The 24,728-nt window shown below is 40.8% G+C and overlaps 1 protein-coding gene and 1 long non-coding RNA gene across 8 annotated transcripts in view; one reads left to right on the top strand and one right to left on the bottom strand.

The window, feature by feature from the left end:
* Positions 1-6,018, bottom strand: part of LOC141099746 (uncharacterized) — a 103,529-nt gene extending 97,511 nt beyond the window's left edge. Inside the window, exon 1 of the long non-coding RNA XR_012234515.1 lies at positions 5,355-6,018. This is a non-coding gene — a long non-coding RNA (uncharacterized lncRNA). The remainder of the gene's footprint in view (positions 1-5,354) is intronic.
* Positions 5,372-24,728, top strand: part of IRX4 (iroquois homeobox 4) — a 35,115-nt gene continuing 15,758 nt past the window's right edge. For 2 of the 7 annotated variants that reach the window (XM_073587778.1, XM_073587772.1), the window contains exons 1-4: positions 6,873-7,002; positions 17,878-18,010; positions 18,376-18,627; positions 19,591-19,697. In XM_073587778.1, coding sequence (XP_073443879.1) covers positions 17,966-18,010; positions 18,376-18,627; positions 19,591-19,697 — 404 coding nt within the window. In that variant the 5' untranslated portion in view covers positions 6,873-7,002; positions 17,878-17,965. Of the gene's footprint in view, positions 5,445-6,872; positions 7,003-14,398; positions 14,611-17,491; positions 17,729-17,775; positions 17,798-17,877; positions 18,011-18,375; positions 18,628-19,590; positions 19,698-24,728 lie in introns of those variants that run through there. The other 5 variants (XM_073587775.1, XM_073587777.1, XM_073587773.1 and 2 more) reach the window with 5 other exon arrangements.

Genomic DNA, 24,728 nt, shown 5'->3' with positions numbered 1-24,728 from the left:
AAAATCATTCATTTAAAAACCACTTTGTATTGGTGATTAAATGCTTAAAGGCTATTATAAATGAACAGCATGCGTGGTAGATGGATTTAGAATTCCACCCCTGCTAACCAAAGTCCCATGTTTTCTCAAATAATTCAACAACCAATGGGTTACTTATGCAAGGTGGTGAAGAGGGAGAAGAGCACAAAAGGGGATACCTCTCCTGCACCGTGTCCGGAACCACCTAGCCAGACAGCAGGGTTGCCAGGAGAAGACTTTCTGACCTGGACCATCTAGACCATGTGACCATGGGGGGCTGTGACCGGAAAGAAGGGGCGGTGGACAGGAAGCTGTGCGGCGTCAGGGTGTGAAAGCAGAGCGCGCGGGACAGAGAACAGGCTGCTGCACCGCGCTCCCAGAGAGAGAGAGTTCCCCCTCTGAGGACTAAAACTGAAGGACAAGGTGTTGTGAGCGCTGTATGTAAGTACGTGGACTCGGTAGCCTCCGTGATCAGAGGAGACTTTCCCCCTGATAGTGCAGAGACAGTGACAGTGAACGCGCAGTATCGGGGACCGCAGTGACGGGCCGGAGCCCCTGTGTGTGACAAAGAGACTTAACAGCATGCGCAGCATAGCTCCTGCAGTGAGACAGGCGAGGTATCATACAGAGACTCAGAGCAGGGAGACCCAGGTTCACATCAGCTCCCTGCTTTAACCCCTGGAGGTCCCAACTACATCTAGAGCAGAGACTTTAGAGACTGCAAACTGTTGTCGGTGCCAACGTGGGAGTAGAGTCTTCAATCAAGCTTTCCCCAGACTGATAAGTTATAATTACCTGAGTTTAACAGTTTAAACACTGCATTACCGTTTAATTGTTTCCTTCAGCTCCATTGATCTGCTTTACTGTGTTACGCTGTAACATTTAACCCCCTACTGCTCGTCCCTGTGTGGAGAGAAAATCCCTGTAAATAAACCTTTAACTCTTGGTCTGTCTCGGATCCGTGGCGACATCCTCCGTACCTGCAGGATATTACACTTACTTTAGCAAAACAAGAATTTTGCTTCTATTTAATAAAACTAGATAAATCTGGTTCTTGTTGTTCATCTAGTTAATCAGTTCAAGATGATACTATGAGATATTTAGAAACTCATGCATTTAGATCCATTCTGGAGGAGAATGCATCTATCTTTCAAGTGATTTTCCCATTTCAACTTCTCACAGTTAGACTAAGTGCACACGTACCAGAACTCTCGCGGAAATTACCGCGAGAGTTCCGGAATTCCAGTCCGCGGGAAAATCGCATTTTAAATTCCCGCGATTTTCCCGCGGAAAAACTAGCATTTTGCAAGCGTATTTAGCTTGCAAAATGCTAGCGTTCTCCAAGCGATCTGTAGCATCGCTTGGAGAACTGATTGACAGGTTGGTCACACTCGTCAAACATAGTGTTTGACAAGTGTGACCAACTTTTTACTACTGAGGCTGCCTATGCGGCATCAGTAGTAAAAGATAGAATATAAAAAAAAAATAAAAAATACTGTTATTCTTACCTTCCGACGTCCCGCGCAGGCGTTCCCAGTAATCCTTTGCGAAAATGCCCGCGATGACGTCCGTTCTCGCGGGATCGCGACGTCTCGCGATGACGTCGCGCGAATGACCGCGACACTTCGCGATCCCGCATGATCGGACGCCATCGCGGGCATTTTCGCAAAGGATTACTGGGAACGGGAGCGTGGAGCGAGGCGGGAAGACTGCGCGGGACGCCGGAAGGTGAGAATAACAATATTTTTTATTTTATAATTCTATTTTTTACAGGGGTATAGTACCCAAAGCCCGGAGGACAGTCTCCTCTCCTCCAGACCGTGGGTACCATCCGCAATTGTTCTGCTTACTTTCCGCATGTTGTGCACAGCCACATGCGGGAAGTAAGCGGAACAATGCATTCCTATGGGTGCGGGATCGCCGCGATTCCGCAAAATAATGAGCATGCTGCGGTTTTTACCGCAAAGCGATTCCGCCGCGGTAAAAACCGCAGCATTAGCACAGCATTGCGGAATCCCATAGGAATGCATGGGATGCTTATTTTTCGCGTTTTCGCGTCAAAATTGTGCGGTTAAAACTGCCGCGGAAACGCGAAAAAAACGCCACGTGTGAACTCAGCCTAACTACTCAAATACTGGAAAAGAGCCCAGATGATTCTACATACATATTTTACAAAACCTGAGAAACTTGTTTTCTGCACCTTAAATTCAGACTTTTGTGGGTTCTGTGGGTTTATATTTATTTACATTCTCAATCATTAGAAGCAAGTAGAGCAATAATTTAGAAATCAAGCAAGCTGTTCTGTGTATGCAGAAACGTTCATCTAATAACATAGGAAGGGAAACTGTCACTAAATTCATGCTGCCCAAACCGCGGACAGCATAAATTAGTTCCTAGCTTCAGATTGCATTAGCTTTGATTTACTCTGAAACGCTGCAGCATTTTAGAGTAAACTTACTGTAAAAATAAGGCTGGAGACTATAGGGAGAAAACAGATTTTATCCATAGTGGTCCCAGCTTTTTTTCCCCTGTCTTTCACCACTTGATTGCGAGCTCTGTCCCCTTGGATTCACAAGGGACAGACCTGTCAATCAACTGGAGTGACAGGATGAAGCTGGCTTTAAAATTATGCTTACTCTGAAACGCTGCAACGTTTCTGATTGATATACTGTAATTGCTGCAAACATTCAGTAAAGCTCTGATCCATGCTGCCCGTAGTTCAGGCATTATTCTGATGACAGGGTGCCATTAATATTGATTGGAAATGTAACACAAAAAGGTTAGATCTTCAATTACAAACTTCCAATCCTAATTTTTTACAAGTGAGCTTTGTTTAATGCCACAAATCAAGGGACAACACTATAGAAATGACATCCTAATTATTGATGGACCACCGATTCACAATCTCTATGTGCCTCCTCATTGTGGATGATGAAAAGCATTTGAGGGACTTTGTTGGAAGCAACCCTATTTAAAATGGATTTGGAGACACATATGAAGGAATGGATTATGGTAATATACAAGCATTCTTTCAGCCACAGAATGGATGGAACCAGACTAGAAAGGCACATCTACTGTTACCATATTTACATTCACTGCTCAGAAAAATAAGGGGAATACTATAGCATCACATCATGGCCAATCTGGTCAGTTAGGAAGCCTAAATGATTATGAATCAATTTCACGAGTGCTCATGAAAAAGATAACAAGTTCACTGGAGAGGCAACACCAATACTATCCTCTAAAAAAACAACGTTGATGCAGGTGGCGAAAGAGACAATTATTTTATCCTTAATCAGTTTTGGACATGCACATTTTTCCCCTTCCTGTACAGGCACATTTTTTTTCTCGGAAATGCTTTTTTAAAAGTTAAAAAAAATTCTTGTTTGGAAATACAAAGCATTTTTGCTTCTGTTTTTCACAACACATAGGGATTAATGTTCATGTCATTTTTACATTTCTAAGCAGCGATTTGTGAGGACTTTTTTATTTGTTTATACTTTAATTTAATTCACACACTTTGATCCCATAAGGTCTTAAAAGATCTTTAGGATGACCATTATAACATTAATACATTATTTTTAATTCTGATTGTCCTGAAACTGAAGTAGTCATCTTTGCCTCAGTTACAGTGGAAAGTCAACCTCCTGGCCGCATAGCATGAGCTAAATTGGTCTCTTAAGCTTGCAGCTCTTGCTCTCTAGATATACTCAGCGACAGCATGATCACTGGGTATATACAACAATCTGGAAAGCAGACATGGTAATGAATCCGTAAGCACAATACCCAAGCCCATTATCCTTCAAAGGAGCGGGCTACACTCTCAATGCACAAATATATCACAAAGGTTATGTCACTGTCAGGTGACCCAATAACCAAGAGTGTCACTCATTTCATAAAATACATGTTTTATTAAACATTAATTGACAAACAACCATAAAACCATTGCCTCAAACCACCACTTACAGGAAGGAGAAACAGCAAAAGGATACAAATTCAATTATATAATGAGTCAAAATTTAAAGAAAATGACTACAGTATCCTGAATAATATAATATGCCCAACAATATACTTAGTATTTGTTGATTAGATACATTTTTAATAAAACTATAGAAAATTGCATGCAAAAAACCTGCATAGGTGTGAATAAAATTTACTGCCTTAATTTGAATAGAATCTAACACATAATTCACACCATTGAATAACTATTCATTAATCAGCTGTTCCTGCTGCTACACCACCATAGCATGGCTGTAGAAAATTGCATGCGAAAAACCTGCATAGATGTGAATAAAATTTACTGCCTTAATGTGAATAGAATCTAACACATAATTCACACCATTGAATAACTATTCATTAATCAGCTGTTGCTGCTGCTACACCACCATAGCCTTACACATGGCTGCAGAAAATTGCATGCAAAAACCTGCATAGATGTGAAAAATGTACTGCCTTAATGTGAATAGAATCTAACACATAATTCACATCATTGAATGACTATTCATTAATCAGCTGTTGCTGCTGCTACACTGCCATAGCCTAACACATGGCTGCAGAAAATTGCATGCAAAAACCTGCATAGATGTGAATAAAATTTACTGCTTTAATGTGAATAGAATCTAACACATAATTCACACCATTGAATGACTATTCATTAATCAGCTGTTGCTGCTGCTACACCGCCATAGCCTTACACATGGCTGCAGAAAATTGCATGCAAAAACCTGCATAGATGTGAATAAAATTTACTGCCTTAAATTGAATAGAATCTAACACATAATTCACACCATTGAATCACTATTTATTAATCAGCTGTTGCTGCTGCTACACCACCATAGCCTTACACATGGCTGCAGAAAATTGCATGCATGCAAAAACCTGCATAGATGTGAATAAAATTTACTGCCTTAATATGAATAGAATCTAACACATAATTCACACCATTAATCAGCTGTTGCTGCTGCTACACCACCATAGCTTTACACATATAATATGCCCCACAATATACTTAGTATCTTTAATTAGATACTGCAGGGCTAAATGGCTGTAGAAAATTGCATGCAAAAACCTGCATAGATGTGAATGAAATATACTGCCTTGATTTGAATAGAATCTAACACACAATTCACACCATTAAATAACTATTCATTAATCAGCTATTGCTGCTGCTGCTACACCACCATAGCCTTACACATATGTGGATTCTAATCACCCACAATATGCAATATATGCAGCCATTGCTGCTACAGCGCTACCACAGCCTCTCATGTATGCAGGCTAAAATGACCCAAAGCATGAAAATAAATGTGATAAATGAATGGCCAAATACATATTACCTAAGCAGTGTGCACAGTGGAGTTAGGCATGGAGTAGGATGCTGCTTTCCTGCTCCCCAACGTGCGTTTCGCCCGTGCTTCTTCCTGAGGGTATGGTAATGAATCCGCCTATGTCTATGGAAGTTCAGTTGTGTTTGACAGTCAGATCCCAGTTGCAGGACCCAGTTGCAGGCAACTTACTATGCATTGACATTTTAAAACATCAGTGTAAAATAAAGTGCAAATCGACAGCTTGTTAAACGTCTGTGGGTGGTGCGGAATGGGTTAATCTTCCTGACTGATTCTTCTCTATTTTTGCATTTTGCTACTGTCCTTATCATACTTGGAGTCTGATGTGATCCGGCTTTACAAATTTTGAATACATATTGTCACAAGAAAATTTGTGGTGCCCCCAGGCACAGTTTCAAACGCATGATGCAGATGCCATTACACAGACCTCTAAAAGAGGACAGCTGGACAGAGCCATAAAAGTGCAGAAACCCAATAACAGCACTGGTATCTGTTCCTCTGTATGAGACAGAAGGGGGATGAACAAAAACTTACAAAATTACCCCCCTACTTGTGTGCATGTTTCTGATCAAACTATGAGAAACAGTCAGCACAAGAGTGGCATGAGGGCCCGAGGTCTTTTATGCTTATGCCTATGCTTACACCTGAGCACCAAGCAGCTTATTTGGCATTCACTTCTTGTGACCTGTTCTACTCACAGGTTAGAACAGATTAACACTGAACACATGTGACAGACATAAAAGTGTCTGGAAAAATTTTGGTGAATGTTATTCTACCTGCAACATGATTAAGCATGACTGGTTATGCAATGGATCTGTAAGCCTGACTGCTGTTAGTGTTTAGGCTCACCAGCAGAATTAAATTCTTTAAGCCATAGGCCAGGGTGAGCAGCACGGACATGAAGCGATGGCATAGTTGGGCAATACTTGTTGGACAACATGTGTATAAACAAGGACTATTACAGTGGGATATGTAGAATGGCAGACTGACAAGAGGAGCAGGAAACATTAGAAAACACAGAGCCAAGAATGCGGAAATAAATAGGAACTATAGAGGTATATTCAATCTATGACTTGCAGCAGATAAGTGGTTAATGGCAGAATTATATGCTATTAGCAGATAAATGGTCAATTTCAGAGACATATGCAAACAACAGGCATATATTTAAATATAAGACTAGTAATGGTTTGGAAAACTGAATAGTTGCTTGCAGAGAAGATGAAAAACTGTTGCTGTAAGTTGTGTGAATAGAGCCAGTATTAACAGGGAACAGCTCCTTTGTCAGTCACTTGTTGTAGCAAGCTGAGTTGAGAGTGCAATAACACCAGAGTTCATATGTCTGGACTTGGAAGTAGTTGCAGGTAGCTGAACAGCATGTTGCAGTTTTCTGAAGAAATAATTAGAAAAGTGAAGGCTTGTGGATTATGAGGCAAACACCTGCAATACACATGGTAGCTGAATGCTATGCTTTCTAAATGCTCAGAAAGCGCATAGCTGTGTAAGCCAGCCTTTAAATGCCTTAGGTGATGAATGATGTAAGAGGTGTTTGCTAGGTTACTAAAGAACCCAATGTGGATTAGCACAAAGAGACCTGGTCCCAGAGGAAAATAAACAAAGTGTGTCAACTAAGTCAAGACAAGTGAGTAACAATTAAGTTTTAGAATCATAGAATGTTAGAGTTGGAAGAGACCTCAAGGATCATCATGTCCAACCCCCTGCTCAATGCAGGGTTCACTAAACCATCTCAGACAGTTGTCTGTCCAGCCTCTGTTACAAGACTTCCATTGAAGGAGAACTTACCACCTCTCGGGGCAGCTTGTTCCAATCATTGATCACCCTCACTGTCAAAAAGTTTTTTTTTTCTAATATCTAATCTGTATCTTCTCTCTTTCAGTTTCATTCCATTGCTTCTAGCACTTCCATGTGCAAAATAAGGATGATCCCTCTACAATGTGACAGCCCTTCAGATATTTGTAGACAGCTATTAAGTCTCCCCTTAGCCTTCTTTTTTGCAAGCTAAACATTCCCAGATCCTTTAATTTAGTGAATTTTCTGGCCAAATGTATGATTCCTACTATGTTTCTTACTATGATCTGAAGATTCCAGAGTAGGAATGTAGCGTGAAAAAAAATTCTAATCTCAATGCTCTCCTGTCCCACTACCACAGACCCCATTCTCTTCTTCCTCTGGCTTTTTCTTTCCTTCAGCATCACATGCACAAGTTACCCTTCCAGAATTTTCTCTCTGTGCCTGGATTCTCAGCACCAAGTAGGGCTCTAAAGTCACAGTGCGATGTCACGACATGTGTCGCTGCAAGGCCTAACCAGTGACCTACTCAGCTTCAGAAGCTGCAGCACCAAATCAAGATGCCAGAAGAGGAGGTTTATAATAACAACCTGTTTAGGTAACAGAGGGGAACTAAGGCTCCTACAGCCACTCGGTCCCTCTCCGACACAAGGGTGAAACAACTACAGCTCACCCCTATTAGCTCGATCGATGATTTCTGAATTCTTCATTGCTAACCTTCCATACCTATGAAAAGTCTCAGAAAATCCTATGGGCTAAGCAATTAATATCTGTTTTTATAACTACACCTTCAGATTGTAATATTTTTTGAGGTCTCATTCTTGTTCTTTTTTGCTGGTGTTATATATTTCTTTCCTGCTAGAACTAATAGCCAATCTAAGAAATAGCAGTCATCTACTCCTGGACCTCTATGTCCTTACCATTAATCCTAATATAAATTGTCCCGCTTTTGCTTTTTGTTTGCTCATAGTTATATGCAAAATTTAATTAAATAAATAAAACGCTAAATATTTTTTATTACACATTCTAACATCATATGCCTGAATAAATATGTATCACCACATGCTTTACCTAAAGCACGCATGCTTAAAATACTAGCTTGGAAACAGAGGTTATACACAAAAGCCATTTTTTGTGCTATATTATTTTAATTAAAAGGGATTCAATCAGTATGATCAGCCCTCGTAAGCCATCTATATGGGAAGTGGGCCATAGGAAGCTGAATATAATGATACCTTGATATCTGGAATCTGATGACTTATTCTAGAAATAGCCACATTTTCCTTATATGTAAATGAGAGGTTAAGAGCTATAGGTCGGATACTGATCTACGTGAGAATCTGTCTCTAAAGCTTAGCATAAATGAAAACAGCATTGCCAGTGTAAAGTGTAATAGCTGTTCTCTGCTCTCCTGATCTCACTACAAAGCTGGGTGTCATTATACCTGATTAGTGATGAGCGAGTATGCTCGTTGCTTGGGTTTTCCCGAGCATGCTCAGGTGCCCTACGAGTATTTTGGCATGCTCAGAGATTTACTTTTTGTCAACACAGCTGCATAATTTGTGGCTGCTATACATCCTGAATATATGTGGGAATTCCCTAACAAACAGGCAATCCCCACATGTATTCAGGCTGTCCAGCAGCCACAAATCATGCAGCTACGTCGACACAAACTAAATCTCCGAGCATGCCAAAATACTCGGAGGACAACCGAGCATGCTTGGGAAAACCCAAGCAACGAGCATACTCGCTCCTCACTATACCTGACATATCTGCAGGTTCCTCTCAGCTTCAGCTTCCATGTCTCAGGCAGTTAGTGTTGCAATAGTGTTGCAATACAGCAGAGCTGTGAGAGCTGCAGTTACTAACATGTTTTGTTATGAGACAATGTTCAGTTCTACTGTTCTGTGTTAGCTACTTGTCTCATATTGGTAACCCCCATTTTACTTAAAAGACGCTCTGGATGCAGATTCTCATGTGGGTGAGTGTCTGGCCCATAGCCTGGAACAGCTCATTTACATATAAGAAAACCAAGGCCTTCTCTGGAATAAGACATCAGATCACAGATATCAAGGTATCACTTTATTCAGGTTCCTATTACCTACATGACCATATAGATGGCTTAGGAGAGTCAATTCTACTGTTAGATTCCCTTTACTGAATGTTACATATTGATGGAATAGCATCCTTATAGTGGCTATGTGTTCCGTTTCAGGGCCAATGTACATTTAAAGAAGGTGCAGAATTTAGTGAAAGTTAGTACAACTATGGGGCACCTTGCTCATTTACAGCACTGGAGCCATTGAGTTTGTATTTTATGGAGCTTGTACTTTATTTTTGACATATAGAGTTCTAAAAAAAATATAAATGGGGACTCCTCCTGATATTAATGAATGACACCTCACTATCTCCTTTGGGGGACAACTCAGCACTTGTGTGAACAAAGGTTCTGTGAACCTATACAGGGCTACTTCTCTCAATACCACAGAGTTACCAAACAAAAGAAGAGAACCAACCAGAGGTCAAATGTTCCCCTCTCTACCACAAATGAGGAACAAGGATCAGGTACTGGACCATACATTCATAGGGACGACTGTGTGGCGGCATGTACCAATACCAGCTATTGGCTCCATTTTTCATATTCCATAGTCTGCAGATTTCTCACAAACCTGGTGGAAAACAATCCGCCTTCCCCTTGTTTGCTGGCATTTTTCTATTGGCTTTTAATATTGTAGTAGTTATGAAAAAGGAAAATTCTGCACAAGTTCAAATTCACATAAGCAAAGCGATATACCGTAAGTGATTCCTAATTGTATCATTATTGAGGAAATTCCATTACCAGGCAAAGAATCTTTGACCAGGTTGAAATCATGTTTCCATTGATACGGTAAAGTAAGACTTGATGCTTCTCTGATATGGGGGAACTGTTGAGTAGGTTCCAATGGTCAATGGTTGGGACACCGCAATAGGCGGAGAGTTTGGCAGCCTGTGCACCCATCTCACCAAATATACCAGCTATATGGAATGTCATAAATAGACAAATTGTAGCTTCACACTAGGCACTTTTGTAAATTGTCATATGGACTGTAAGTAAAATCAAATATTATTGTTCTATAGAGGGATAGTAGGAAATGAAAACCTCTATGTTCACCATTTGTTGCCTTCCTGAAGGTTCCCGTTCCCTTCATTTATGGGGCAGGGGTTATTCTGTACAGGTGATTTAGTAACTGTTGCTTTAATTGAGTTCTATTGATGTTTATTAAGACTCATGTACAGGTCAAGTGCTCTTTTATTCAGGGTGAGAGCCGCACTTGTGCTTGGAGGAGTGACATGACCCTTTTCCCTTTTTGTAGTAAATAATATAAATGTCTGCCTCAGCTTTTTCTCCTAAATCTTTTGTGATCCAAAAATTACATCAACTGCAATTTCCACCGGAGACTGGCTATGATTAAAATGTCTTTGCAGTCTGACACTCTGCACAATTAGATATGTTCATGTATTGTTCTAAGGCAATAAAAGAAAAGAGAGTCTAAATATATATTTGCACCCAGGTCATTAAAATTAGGTCAAGCTGGCTGTGAGGAGGCACCGACACCTCTGTTTGATGTGAGACTTTTTGTGCTCCTTTAGATAGAAAGCCCTTAGGGTTTCCATGAAGTCATTACACATATGAGCCTTTTATCTGCTGCTTTCAATTAATTGAATCTGCAAAAATAAAAAAATCATTTTTAAAGAAACCAATTTTTTTTGCATAGTGGTGATGAGTGATTTACTGTAAGTGCAACTAAAGGCTCATGTCCTGGTCAATGCAAGCAGTAGAGTCAGCCTCCAGCCAGGCTCACACACAATCACACCTGATCCTGCAGCACTTGTACAGCAAGGTAAGATCTGTAGTATTACTACATGCACTCTGCTATAAGGGGCAGGAGCCATGCCTAGTAATGGCTTCAGTAAGTGGGGTGTATCAGCTAGAAAGGAAAGCTGTCATTAATTTATGTTTAGGAAATGTTTTCTCCTTAGTACAAGGATAATGAACCACAAAGATGAGCAGCAAGGATGGAGGAGACAGGAGAAGCTCAACATTTCAGATCAGTCTGATTTTTTGGAAAATAGAAGATTATCCTAGACTTCTAGTAGGATGAGGAGAATTAGAGAATTATTGATTGTAACCTGAGGTTGGAGTTTAATAAATCTGAATGGGTAAAATAATGTAGCCAGCACCAAGAGCCTTCCCTGTAGGAGAATACAATCTTTTTAAATATATATATACATGTGTGTATATATACAGTATATATATATTTATATATGTGTGTATATATACAGTATATATATATTTATATATGTGTGTGTGTGTATATATACAGTATATATATATTTATATATATATATGTGTGTGTGTGTATATATACAGATATATAGATATTTAGATTTTTTTTATTAAATCTGTTTTATCAGAATGGCCAGATAAGAGGTCATCAGTTGCATGAGTCTGTTGACTATTACTTATTAGTGATGCTTTACTTTGAGACCAGGATTTTGTGATGTAACCATTGCATTGCCGGGTATATTGGAAAAGACCAAGCTGCTATAGCATTGGAAGAGGTCATGTTACTTCAACATCGCTTTAGTTAGAAGACAATGACTGAAGTCTTAACAACCTGAATATTAGATATGGGTCATTAGAGGATGACCTTGAACAAGTCTCTGAAACTCCTGTTACTGGAGGCACAGCATGGGAGGCTGGCAATATTAGCTGGTGCAGCACGTCGTTATGAGACACTCTCAGCCTTCTATTACTGCTGTGTGGATACACTACAAGAAAGTGACACTGAGAGGGGATATATGGGAGCATCCAGAGTACATATTGGACAGTCTCCTTCATCGATCTGCTGGGCTCTCCTGATTAATGACACCTAGCGTGACCTTTTCCATAGGAGTGATACCAGGTGGACATCCCACTACTCCAGTGCAGGAAGGCTGAGGGTCCACAGCAGCACAAGGGGCTGATGGAGATGTCTGCAGGCTGGGGAGTGATTTACAGCAGCCACCCTAGTGATAGGATGCAGGGACCTGGAGGCTGCTGTGTCCTCCTGGACAGACAGCAGATTGAGGTGCATGTGCTGGAAGGTGGTTGTCAGACTGACTCTGCCAGGTGGGCAGTGATGTGCTCCTGTACATAGCAGGCATACAGCTCTACCCTGCTCCTGTGTCTCCCCCCTTGTCAGCCTGTCACCATTTGTGCTGGTGATAGATGAGCTGGGCTCAGCCTTTGTAGCTACATCCGAGATTACAGAGAGGTGTAGGAGTCACCCCGGGCTCAGTGTGGGCTCGGGAGGATGGTGGCACAGTGCTGCTGAGTGTCTCCTCCATGCTTTATGGTGGGGGGCTTCTAGTCTGGTGTGCATTGGTAAACACTTGTTCATGTCCCATATTAACCCTGCGATCAGGAATGGGATAAATGCAGCCCTCAGTCATCAAGGGAAGGTATGAAGAAGTGATGACCCCGTCCTCCAGGACATGAGGGGCACTGCCAGGCCGCCCGAGACTGCAGCCAAGCCACACTCACTGGCATGTATGCATTATTGGGGAGATATACTCTATATAGAGGTACACATAGAGTTATATACTCAAACCTCCGGCTGGACTCTATGGGGAACCGTCCTGAACTTCCTCTAAAAGTTATAAAAAAACAAGGAAATGTATAACAGACTGATCTTCAGCCCATGCACATCAACATCAATGACATAGAGAACTCCAGTTTATCGCCATTGCCAAGTTGTCATTCTCTGATATATGTATGTCAGAAATAAGCTATAAATTGGTAGATAGATAGTTATCATTCTCTTATCTCTCTGTCTCTTATATATCTATCAATTATTATCTATCTATCTCTATCAATTATTATCTATCTATCTCTATCTGTATCTATCAATTATTATCTGTCTATCTATCTATCTATCTCTATCAATTATTATCTATCTATTATCTATCTATCCCATATCTATCTATCTATCTATTATATATCTGTTTATCTATCCCATATCTATCTATCATCTGTCTATCTATATGTCATTCTCTTATCTCTCTGTCTCTTATATATCTATCAATTTATCCATCTATCCAATATCTATCTATCTATCTAGAAAAATCAAAGAAGCAGCATACCACCAAAAATGATGATGTGCAGCTTCTTTGATTTTTCTAATGTAAGGACTGGTATGTACCTGTGAAACCTTGCACCCAACTATTGCCATTGTTCAGGTGCTGCTCTCTGCTCTATTTTCTTCTCTCCATCTATTATAATAGAGCAGAGAGCAGCACCTGAACAATGGCAATAGTTGGGTGCAAGGTTTCACAGGTACATACCAGTCCTTACATTAGAAAAATCAAAGAAGCTGCACATCATCATTTTTGGTGGTATGCTGCTTCTTTGATTTTTCTAGATAGATAGATAGATATTGGATAGATGGATAAATTGATAGATATATAAGAGACAGAGAGATAAGAGAATGACATATAGATAGACAGATGATAGATAGATATGGGATAGATAAACAGATATATAATAGATAGATAGATGAATAGATAGATAATAGATAGATAATAATTGATAGAGATAGATAGATGGATAGACAGATAATAATTGATAGAGATAGATAGACAGATAATAATTGATCGATAGATAGATAGATAATAATTGATAGAGATAGATAGATAGATAGATAGATTGATAGATAATAATTGATAGAGATAGATAGATAGATAATAATTGATAGAGATAGATAGATAGATAGATAATAATTGATAGATAGATAATAATAGATAGATAGATAGATAGATATGGGATAGATAGATAGATAGATAATAATTGATAGATACAGATAGAGATAGGTAGATAGATAGATAATAATTGATAGATAGATAGATAATAATTGATGGATAGATAGATAGATAATAATTGATAGATACAGATAGAGATAGATAGATAGATAGATATGGGATAGATAGATAGATAGATAATTGATAGATACAGAGATAGATACAGAGATAGATAGATAATAGATTAGTTCTGCATGGTCCCGCACATAAGTAATGTGAGTATTCTAGGAGCATTCTGTGAGTATTAGCTGCGCCTTCTTCGGGTGTTCTGTGGGTAAGTGTGTGAGGCATGGGGCTGTGCAGGGGCTCTCGGTGTGGGGTGCGGGCTGCGCCGGTGCAGCGCTCATCAGTGGGAGCGGGCGCTCAGTGGAGCTGTGCAGTGTCACGTCACTACTCCAGCACACAGTGAAGTGATTGCGGCGCCTGGGGACTGAGCGCTACTCCACTCCATAGTCAGGTATGATCCTCACACAAATGTCTCCATTAGCAGCCCGTGACGCCGTGCCAGCCACAGCACACCTCTAGTCTGCGGGACCCAGGACCGGGCGCAGCTGCTGCACAGGTAACTTGCCCTTCATTTACTTGTTAGAGCGCGGAGCTGGACTGACATGGGGCACCCTGTGTGCAGTGATGGCTCCTGCATGCGGCTCAGTGCTGCCTGTGCTATAGATATATGTGCCCCAGCACCCTCCTGTGCTGGTCAGATGAGGTTATTCTGAAGTGTTTAATGGAGAAGTGACCTATTGCCGACTTGTAGCATGTGCAGCCCTCAGCTCGGATCATTGGGGTCCTTGGTGCTAATACGACATATGGCAATTCCCTGCATCCTGTCCCAGGGTCAGAGCCGGCTGCCTGCTGCTAGACCCCATGTCATCCCAGGAAAGTTTGTCTGATTGTCAGTACGTGGTGACTTCTGTGGTGCAGCTTATGTGTGGGCAGTGAGTCCTGGATTGTAACATTTATAAATGGCCTGCAGGTATTCCGAGTCCATGTACCGAGCTTCACAAGGCTCGAAGATCTGCTCTGGAGGTGAAATGTTAATGAATGAGGTGGTCTTCATTTACCAGTGACACATGGAGCAGCCGCCGAGGCCCCATCGGTGCCATTCACATGTGACATGCCCTAATGCGCCATATGTTGGCCACATCAAAGGCCCAATTCTGAACTTAGCGAAGATCAGGTCCCTTAGAACAGTGGGGAACCTCTAATATAGAGATTACAGGATCAGATCCAAAGAAAAACTGGTTTATTTGCCTCTCTCCTAACTTTCTGTGGTCACGAAGGAAACATTGTAAGCAGCACACACAATGCCTCAGCCACTACTATTAATTTCACTTGTCCCAGAGCTCAATGAATTTTTATTTGACAGCCTTTGTTATGGAGATCAGATTGTTTGTAGCCGGGCAAGACACTTATTAAAACGGCAAAATGGCATGTCAGCTGCGGGATTACATATGCCACTGTCTGCAGCGGAGGCTGGACCTGTGTCATGGGATTTCTCATCTCCTAGGACTATATATATATATATACATATAAATAGATATATATATATACACATATATATATATATATATATATATATATATATATATTGATGCTGTATTCAGCATTTTGGCTGGAGATAGATAGATAGATAGATAGATAGATAGATAGATAGATAAAAAAAAGTAAAAGACAAAAAGCAGCACAAAAATAGCATTAGGGTGCAAGAAACCTTCCGGGCATTTACCAGACTTTGACCATAACTCCAAAAAATGAAGACAGCACATTGCAGAAAGGTCCACACTTGGGACCGAAACGTCGCACATGGGCCAATAAACTGCACCTGGATATTCTATTATTGGTCTGCTGCCTTAATTTTTTGGAGTGATAGACAGATAGATAGACAGATAGATAGATAGATAGATAGACAGATAGATAGGCAGACAGACATATAGAAAGATAGATAGAAAGATAGATGAGAGATACTCTGCAGCAAGTTACTAGAGACTTGGAGGTGATGTGGAGATATGTATATATATATATATATATATATATATATATATATATAGCATTGTCGTCAGTAATGAAAGCAATTAAGAAGTATATAGTTTATTAGGTTTACAGTGGTCTCCAGATAGTCATCAATCACTCTCAATCGAGCTGTCAGCTGTGGGCACATTCGTTTCTGGGAGGCAGTCTTCCAGCTGGGGAAAAGAAGAGAACACCGTCATTAATTAGAGTGTGACCCTGGGGCTATCCGCATGTCTGAACCCAGGCAGCTATCTGAGCATGTCAGCACACTATAGATGCAGGGCTAGACATGTACCTGGGCTGCGCTGCCCATCCTGCTGCCTGGCACACATGCCCCCGACACTCTATTATTCCACTGTTTAGTTTAGAATATTTGGTTTAATGCTGCTCTCTGAGATAGATAGATAGATAGATAGATAGATAGATAGATAGATAGATAGATATATGCACACTGTAATACCCCCCTTACCCATCCCTGCTAGACATTTATTGCATGCTATATAATGCGTCATTATTAATATTATCATATTATCCGGATTAGACAGAGTATATTACAGATGTCTGACATATTCGGAACTCTCGGTAACTTTTATTGGACGTGCAATACTGCAGAGATTAATTAGGAGCGTGGTAAAATGATATTAATATTTCTGATAAACGAAATGTGTGTCCGTCCATCATCATGTAAAAGCCAGGTATAGGAGGGCAGTGAGTGTTTCGCCACCTGACAGCCAGGTATAGGAGTGCAATGAGCAGAGAGTTCCTGGCAGCCAGGTATAGGAGGGCAGTGAGTGTTTCGCCACCTGGCAGCCAGGTATAGGAGTGCAATGAGCAGAGAGTTCCTGGCAGCCAGGTATAGGAGGGCAGTGAGTGTTTCGCCACCTGGCAGCCAGGTATTAGGAGGGCAGTGAGTGCTTCGCCACCTGGCAGCCAGGTATAGGAGGGCAGTGAGTGCTTCGCCACCTGGCAGCCAGGTATAGGAGGGCAGTGAGTGCTTCGCCACCTGGCAGCCAGGTATAGGAGGGCAGTGAGTGCTTCGCCACCTGGCAGCCAGGTATAGGAGGGCAGTGAGTGCTTCGCCACCTGGCAGCCAGGTATAGGAGGGCAGTGAGTGTTTCGCCACCTGGCAGCCAGGTATAGGAGGGCAGTGAGTGTTTCGCCACCTGGCAGCCAGGTATTAGGAGGGCAGTGAGTGTTTCGCCACCTGGCAGCCAGGTATAGGAGGGCAGTGAGCAGAGCGTTCCTGGCTGGTTCCCGGACGGTGTCAGCCTCTGTAAACCTCTCGGAGCCACAATATGTGGACTGAGCACACACAGGAGCGCAGCATTCTAGACTTCAGTCCATTATTTTCTACCTCTCTCATTTGTAAATTGCGCTAATTATTATTAGTGTAACGGCTGCTCATTAATTAATTCCTAATTAAAAGTGCTTCCCATCCTTCAGTGGGTAAGGAGATAAAATCATTAGTGTGGATGGCAAGGAACGTTTCCATCCAGCCCTTCATTTCCTCTGCGCGAGTGCTGTACGAACACCTATAATTACCTTGTACGATCACTCGCACGATCCATAAAAGCGATCGTTGCAGATCAGTACTTTGCACCCTTGGATGCACCGCTCTGGCGATGAAAGGGTGCGGTGACGTCAGGGCAGGCACCTTCCTATTCTAGGTACTGATTCATATTTTTAGGAAATGTTCTTTGGAGCAATATTCCGGGCTCTTTTCAATATATTGCTAGGTGTGTTGACCTGAGGAAGGAATCAAGGGGTTAAAAGTTAAAGCTGATTTTCTTCTTCTTCTTCTTCTTCCCTCTTTAAGCATCTGGGAAGCAATTCTTACAGAAGAGTCTCCGATCCAGTAAGCCAGAGAAGAACCCTCTCCTGCCTTCTGTGGGAGTCCATGTAACATGTCATATCCTCAGTTTGGGTATCCGTACTCCTCCACACCTCAGGTAAGCGCCATTATGGAAAACCGCAGTGTGACTCTGAGAACAGATAGCTCATGTAGGACAGCGATCACCTCTGGCTGTGCTTACTGGGTCTGGTGAGGGTTAATTCATAGTAATAATAATAACTTTACTGTTTAGTATATTAGGCAGGAGAGATGGGACACATTGTGCTACATGTAAATACACATTGGCATGCTCGAAAAACTGAAGATTTGGGAAATTCAACTTTTTTTTAATCTATTTTGTTAGTGCATGTTCTATACTATTTGTGATCATCGCTCCCCCCAGGTTTCAGATTTCCATGTAGTCAGTCAGGCAGAGTGTGTGATCTTCAGCCTTTGTTCTCATTGTGTGACATTACCCCCTAGTTCTTGATGACCACCAATTCATTGTCAACCTGCTGCGAGTCAAGTGGAAGGACATTGTCAGATCCAGCTGCTGCAGCCTCTGCTCAGACCCCAGTCTATTGTCCTGTGTATGAGAGCAGGCTGCTGGCCACTGCCAGGCATGAGCTCAACTCTGCAGCTGCACTAGGAGTCTATGGGAGCCCCTACACAGGCTCCCAGGGCTATGGCAACTATGTCACCTATGGCACTGATGCCTCTGCATTCTATTCTCTGGTAAGTGGCTGCTTCTCATCATTTATCACTTCTTTTCTCATTCCTCGGAATTATTCACCAAGTGAATAGGCAGATGTAGCAGAGCTGAGTTTGTAATTTGGTGCAATTGTTTTCCAAAGAACTGCAATATATACATATATATATATATATATATATTTTTTTTATTATATATATATATATACACACACGCACATTTGTATACATATATATATATATATCTACACACACATGTATATATATGATATATATATATCTCTATTAATATATTATATATTTAATACATGTAAGTCTAATATTACATTTACATATATATATATAGTACATGCAAGTCTAATTAATATATTATATATATATATATTTATATAATACATGTAAGTCTAATATTCCATAATGTATATATGTATATATATATATAGCACATGCACCTCTATTAATATATAATGTATATTTATATATATATTCATATATCTCGTCAGGGAGCCCCCCTGCAGCATGTCCCGGCTCCCATTTATCTGCTAGTATTACATCTATTCTGCAGATTAGCATAGAGTATTTATCTTCTCCATTCTCCGCAGATAAACAGGTAGTGACAGCTTGAGATGGATGTTGTCAGTTCTTTTATCTTTTGTTGTAGTGCAGAATATGTATTAAATGTGTATGAACTGCTTCCCTTATCGCTACACATATTAACAGTAGAATGAGTTTTGGAAGAGGGTGTATAATGCACTCATTCATTATATATCCACAGAAGCAGGAGGCCATATACAATTGTGTCATGAGGATGAGCTAATTTGTCTTGTATTTAGCATTGTGTGTTTTATTGAGATTATTATACGGTGTCTGGGAGCCCAGATAACAGTAGGGTTGCGAATAAGAAGTCTATTTCTGATAGTTAATGCGTAGGAAATAAATCGGCTTGTATATGTGTACTGTCATATAAACATTCGTGACCTTATGTTACAGAACACATTTGATTCCAAGGATGGCACGGGATCTGCGCATGCGGGCATTGCCCAGACTGCTGCTTACTATCCCTATGATCACACCCTGAGCCAGTACCAGTATGACAGGTAACTCATATACTTCTAGGTGTCCTCATAACTGCAGCGCTATTCGTTTCCAGGTGGTACACTCATTTCCATGGGTAATTGAGTTTATTGAGTTAAGGCTTACAGGCTATAATATTAGTACTTTAATGGACTTCGTAGATGAGCCAGTCAAGTTACCGTCATACTGAATGCCCCATATAGTTGGATTGTATTACCCCTGTCTATAAAGCAAGCTACAGAAGCTCCCCGCCGCTGTATGTTGGGTCATCTACTTATTACTTATATTGGTTCTTAACTAGCAATCAGTTCAGGACGTGAATGGAGGAAATGTTACGCTACGTTCTCACCAAGCGGGTGTGACATGGTGACCCATTCATTGATTCCTTCACAGTTGATACACGACTTCTGTTGTGGCGTCATATACAATAGTATTAGTGCGTCCAATGTTTTCCCTTACAAGTTTGATCCTCAGCAGTTTCTAGATTTTTACTGATAGTTACGTCTTACTGTATAACCAAGAATCCCGCTTTTCTCCTAAACTCTTTGGACCTCTACTCAGGGTCATAGTGTCCTTTAATGTCACAATTTTAATTGTGATGGCTGTGAAGTGTCATAACAGCAGAAAAGCCTCTAGGACAGGTCCAGCCTGTCTCACTTGTTCGCCCCTACTTAGAGTTAGCAAGTGGTATATATAGCAGGCGAGTCAATGTAACGTGCCTGATTCACCAAACCTTCCCTCTACTGATTAGACCAAATCATAAGTTAAGAAACCAAAGAGGTGTCAAATCTGATCGGCTTATATCCTGCCATCTTCAATCCATTTTATAATTTTTTCTATATAAAATCATTAAATTTGGGGGGGAAATTGTTGAGTAAAATATAGACGAAATGGGGGTAAAACACATTTAAGCTGTAAAATAGCAATGCATTAATCATACGTTATTTATGATAAATCTTTTGGCCTTATGAAAAACTAAAGGAAATGTGATACCGAAGTGGAACATTCCCAAACCTGCCATGAATCCTTAGGCTTAGAAGTGTTAGGGCCTACTTTATTATCAGTCTCCCACACATGAACTTTTCTAGAGTGCTAAATATGTAACTTTTCTCTTTTAATGAGTCAGTACAATGAAGGCATAAAAGGTCATTTACACAATTAGAGGGATTAAATAACTTATTGCAGGAGGGTTTCTGAATTGCTTATTTTTACCTTTTCAGTTCTGTACTGTAAATTTCCTAATGCGTGCTGAAAAGGCAAAATAGTCCATGGGGGAGGTCAGGCCTTGTCAGCTGTACTAATACAAGCCAGGCCCTGAAGGTCCAGCATATTACCATCACACCTAGTCACCTTTCCCAAATACTGTGCATTATCCCAGGTATAGACAATGTCCTGTGCTAGTGTATCCACAACATATTGCTACGCTATGACGACAGCCGTTCATATTTCATACAGTTCATGGTGATTCTGTGGGTTTTATGTGAGAAAGAATCCTCACCAAAAAGCCGGCTAGAATTGGGAAATGAGGGTTGAGGATGTTAGCACATGGCAGATTTGTTTGCCGAAATTTCCATTCAATTTATCTGATTGGACTTTGTCCGAATTCCTGTCTGTGCTGCAGACACAAGCATATCCTGACACATGAAATATATTTCCAGTTGCAAGACTTTCTGCATGAAATTTGCCGCCGTGCACATACTCGATTGGAGGTGACAGGACGTACTTTTAGGGGTACTATTAAGTTTGGGATGTCTGAAGCTAACCAATGACAGCAAAGGTCTTGAGAGCTAGGATCATCCAAAACTGAAGGTGGCCATTCCCCTGTTTCCAGAACCCTCTTCAAAATCTGCTGCTCCCCTTCTTGGCCTCCCCTAGATTCCTGGCAATTCCTCTGCAGGGAAAATATACAAGTATATGGTGGCCATTCAGAAGAATTCATACAAGAATGGTTCTAGGCTTCCAGGACAAAGCTGCCCACTGTCCTGACTGATAAAGGGGCATTCGGAGGGGGTTTCCCTCTATAATGTCCATTTGCATTAATAGGGCAATGGATGCATAAAGAAGAATGAGTGAAATCTGTTGACTAAAGAAATAATGAATGTCACTTAGGCTGGTTTCACATTAGCGCTTTTTAAGCGCACGCACGGCCGGGGGTAGCTCCGCCCCCGAGCCGGCTCTCTGCCCGGCGTGCCCGCCCCTTGCTTGTAGCGCCGCCTCCTAGCAGACAGCGGCGCCTGCGATCGGCGCACCCTATCTTTAGCATAGGGTGCGCAGATCGTGCACAGGCCGTGCGCTAGTTGCGCTTTGACCTGCGCTGCGCACTTTTGACGGTGCGCCGTACGCGCCAAAATCCGGCCGTGCGTGCGCTTAAAAAGCGCTAATGTGAAACCAGCCTTACTGAGAATTTGTGCAGCGCAATATAAATCCATATTGTGGCCCTGTAAACCGGCCTTTTCAGAGCAGGCGCTTTGGAAATCACTGTGTCTTTATTTGCTTGGACTATGATAGGTGCTTGATGCAGCCAGTTAAATTTATATGTGATCACATTTATTCTGCATGTAATATTTGTATTTTAGTAAAAGTCTGTAGTTAGGTGAGTCCAGCAATGTGTTATGTTGTGTATGGTTATACCATGGTCTTAGTACTATTATCTACATGAGTAATCTTGTTTACTACATGCTGTGTATCCTACACTTTATGGATGTGCATTTCGCTCAAGATGAGGCATGATTTATTGTGTTGGAATTCCCACTCTGTTTCATAGCACACACACAAACACACACACTATATTATACAAAGGTTGAGCCAAATAAAAACATACACAGTGTTGTTAAAGTGTTAAAGTTACAGCCCAATAGATTTGTCGGAAAACCTTTAGATTCCTTTCAGAATCAATATTTTCTATGGAATATCAAACCACAAAATACTCCCACAAATGTTCCCACATTGATTGCTAACAAGATTTGTAGTTTCACACACCCCAAAAGTAATTTTTCAAACAATTTCATTCAATACCATGTTGCAAAAATGAGTACACCTCATATTAAATCACAGGAGCAAAGCTAAAGTTTGGACTAAAAAAATGTAATTAACTAGAATGAGACCACAGGTAAGTTTAACTATTCATTAAACAGGTGTCCAGCGAACAGTTGACTATAAAAGGACTTTACTTAGCAAAGAAAACACCTTTCCATTTCATGCTGGCAGCAATGGCACCACATGGAAGAGAAATGTCACAAGACCTGAGAAAGAAAATAATTTCTTTACACAAGAAAGGTTAAGACTACAAGAAGATTAGCAAAGCTTTACTTATCAGTCAGAATACTGTAGGAAAAGAAAGATGTTGCAATGTGTCACCAATTTGTTCATTCCATTCCTATAAGATTTAGTGCTGTCCTTAACCCCTTCAAGACCTTGCCCTTTTTCATTTTTGTGTTTCTGTTTTTTGCTACTCTTCTTCCCAGGGCAATAACTTTTTATTTTTCTGTCAATATGGCCATGTTAGGGCTTGTTTTTTTGTAGGACAAGTTTTACTTTTGAATATCATTGGTTTTACCATATCGTGTACTCAAAAATTGGGAAAAAAATCCAAGTGCGGTGAAATTGCAAAAAAAGTGCAATTCCACAACTTTGCTTGGATTTTTTTTACCATGTTCACCAAATGCTATAAATAACCTTCCAATATGATTCTCCAGGTCATTACGAGTTCATAGACACTAAACATGTCTAGTTTCTTTTTTATTTAAGTGGTAAAAAAATCCAAAGTTTGTTAAAAAAAAATTGCGCCATCTTCCGAGTCCTGTAGCATCTCCATTTTTTGTGATCTCAGGCTGGGTGAGGACTTATTTTTTTGCGTGCCGAGCTGATGTTTTTATTGATTCCATTTTGGTGCAGATTCTTTTGATCGCCCGTTATTGCATTTTAATGCAATGTTGCAGTGACCAAAAAATGCATAATTCTGGCATTATGACTTTTTTCTCGCTACACCGTTTAGAGATCAGGTTAATCTTTTTTTATTGATAGATCGGGCGATTCTGAACACGGTGATACCAAATATGTGTATGTTTTATTTTTTTTAATGTTTTATTTTGAATGATGTGAAAGAGGGGTGATTTAAACTTTTATATTTTTTTATTTTTTTAAAAACTTTTTTTTACTTTTGGCATGCTTCAATCGTCTCCATGGGAGACTAGAAGCTGCCATAACCCTATCAGCTCTGCTACATAGAGGCGATGATCAGATCCCCTGTATGTCGCAGAATACCTTACTTGATATGAGCGCCGACCACTGGGCAGCACTCACAGTAAGCTGACAGTGACAACCTGAGCTCGCCTTAGGACACCTGCGATACGGTTTTACAGATGTACATCCACTGTCTTTTGGAGACCTCTGGTTGTCATGAACCGAGATCACGTGGCGGGTGTCACCGATGGGCAGATATCAGAGTTTGACAGCAGCATTTAATGAGTATATAACCTTGGGTGGATCATGATTCCACCCGTGGCTGTTCCGGGCACAAGTCAACTGTTCAAAACTGCCGGAACTCACATCAAAGGGGGAGACATGACATGCGCAGTACATGTATGGCGCATGTTGTGAAAGGGTGGCGGTCATACAAAATGCTGGATGCAGTAGTTTTTTATTTGGGGTGTATTCATTTTTGCATTAATTAATTTGAGAATAACTGAAGATTTTGTAATGAAAGTTATATTATTAACATTACTTTCATGTTATGAGTGATTAAAACAATGTAGTATGAAAACTCAGTCTTGTCAACATTTTGGAAAATGTTCTTGTGTTCAGTGATTAAAATTATAAACAGCACTTCCCAGGATAGCCTTCCATCCTTTGATTTCAACCCGTCTTATATTCCAAAAAAACTCTGATAAATGTTCAATGTGTGTCCCAGCAATTTCCTCTACCTCTGTCTGTCTGGCTACTACCAGCAGGAGCACGGCTTCTCCAGTGTCTGCAATCGGCAACAGAAGTCACTAAGCCCCACCCTTTTGCTTTTTTTTTTTTTTCAAAACAATCTTTCTGACAGACAGTGGAAC

Source organism: Dendrobates tinctorius, unplaced genomic scaffold, assembly GCF_039654945.1.
Source record: "Dendrobates tinctorius isolate UK_male_01 unplaced genomic scaffold, ASM3965494v1 ptg000102l, whole genome shotgun sequence".
In the NCBI taxonomy this organism is placed as follows: domain Eukaryota; kingdom Metazoa; phylum Chordata; class Amphibia; order Anura; family Dendrobatidae; genus Dendrobates; species Dendrobates tinctorius.
The sequence above is the reverse complement of the archived record's forward strand: the minus strand, read 5'-3'. Positions and strand labels throughout refer to the sequence as shown.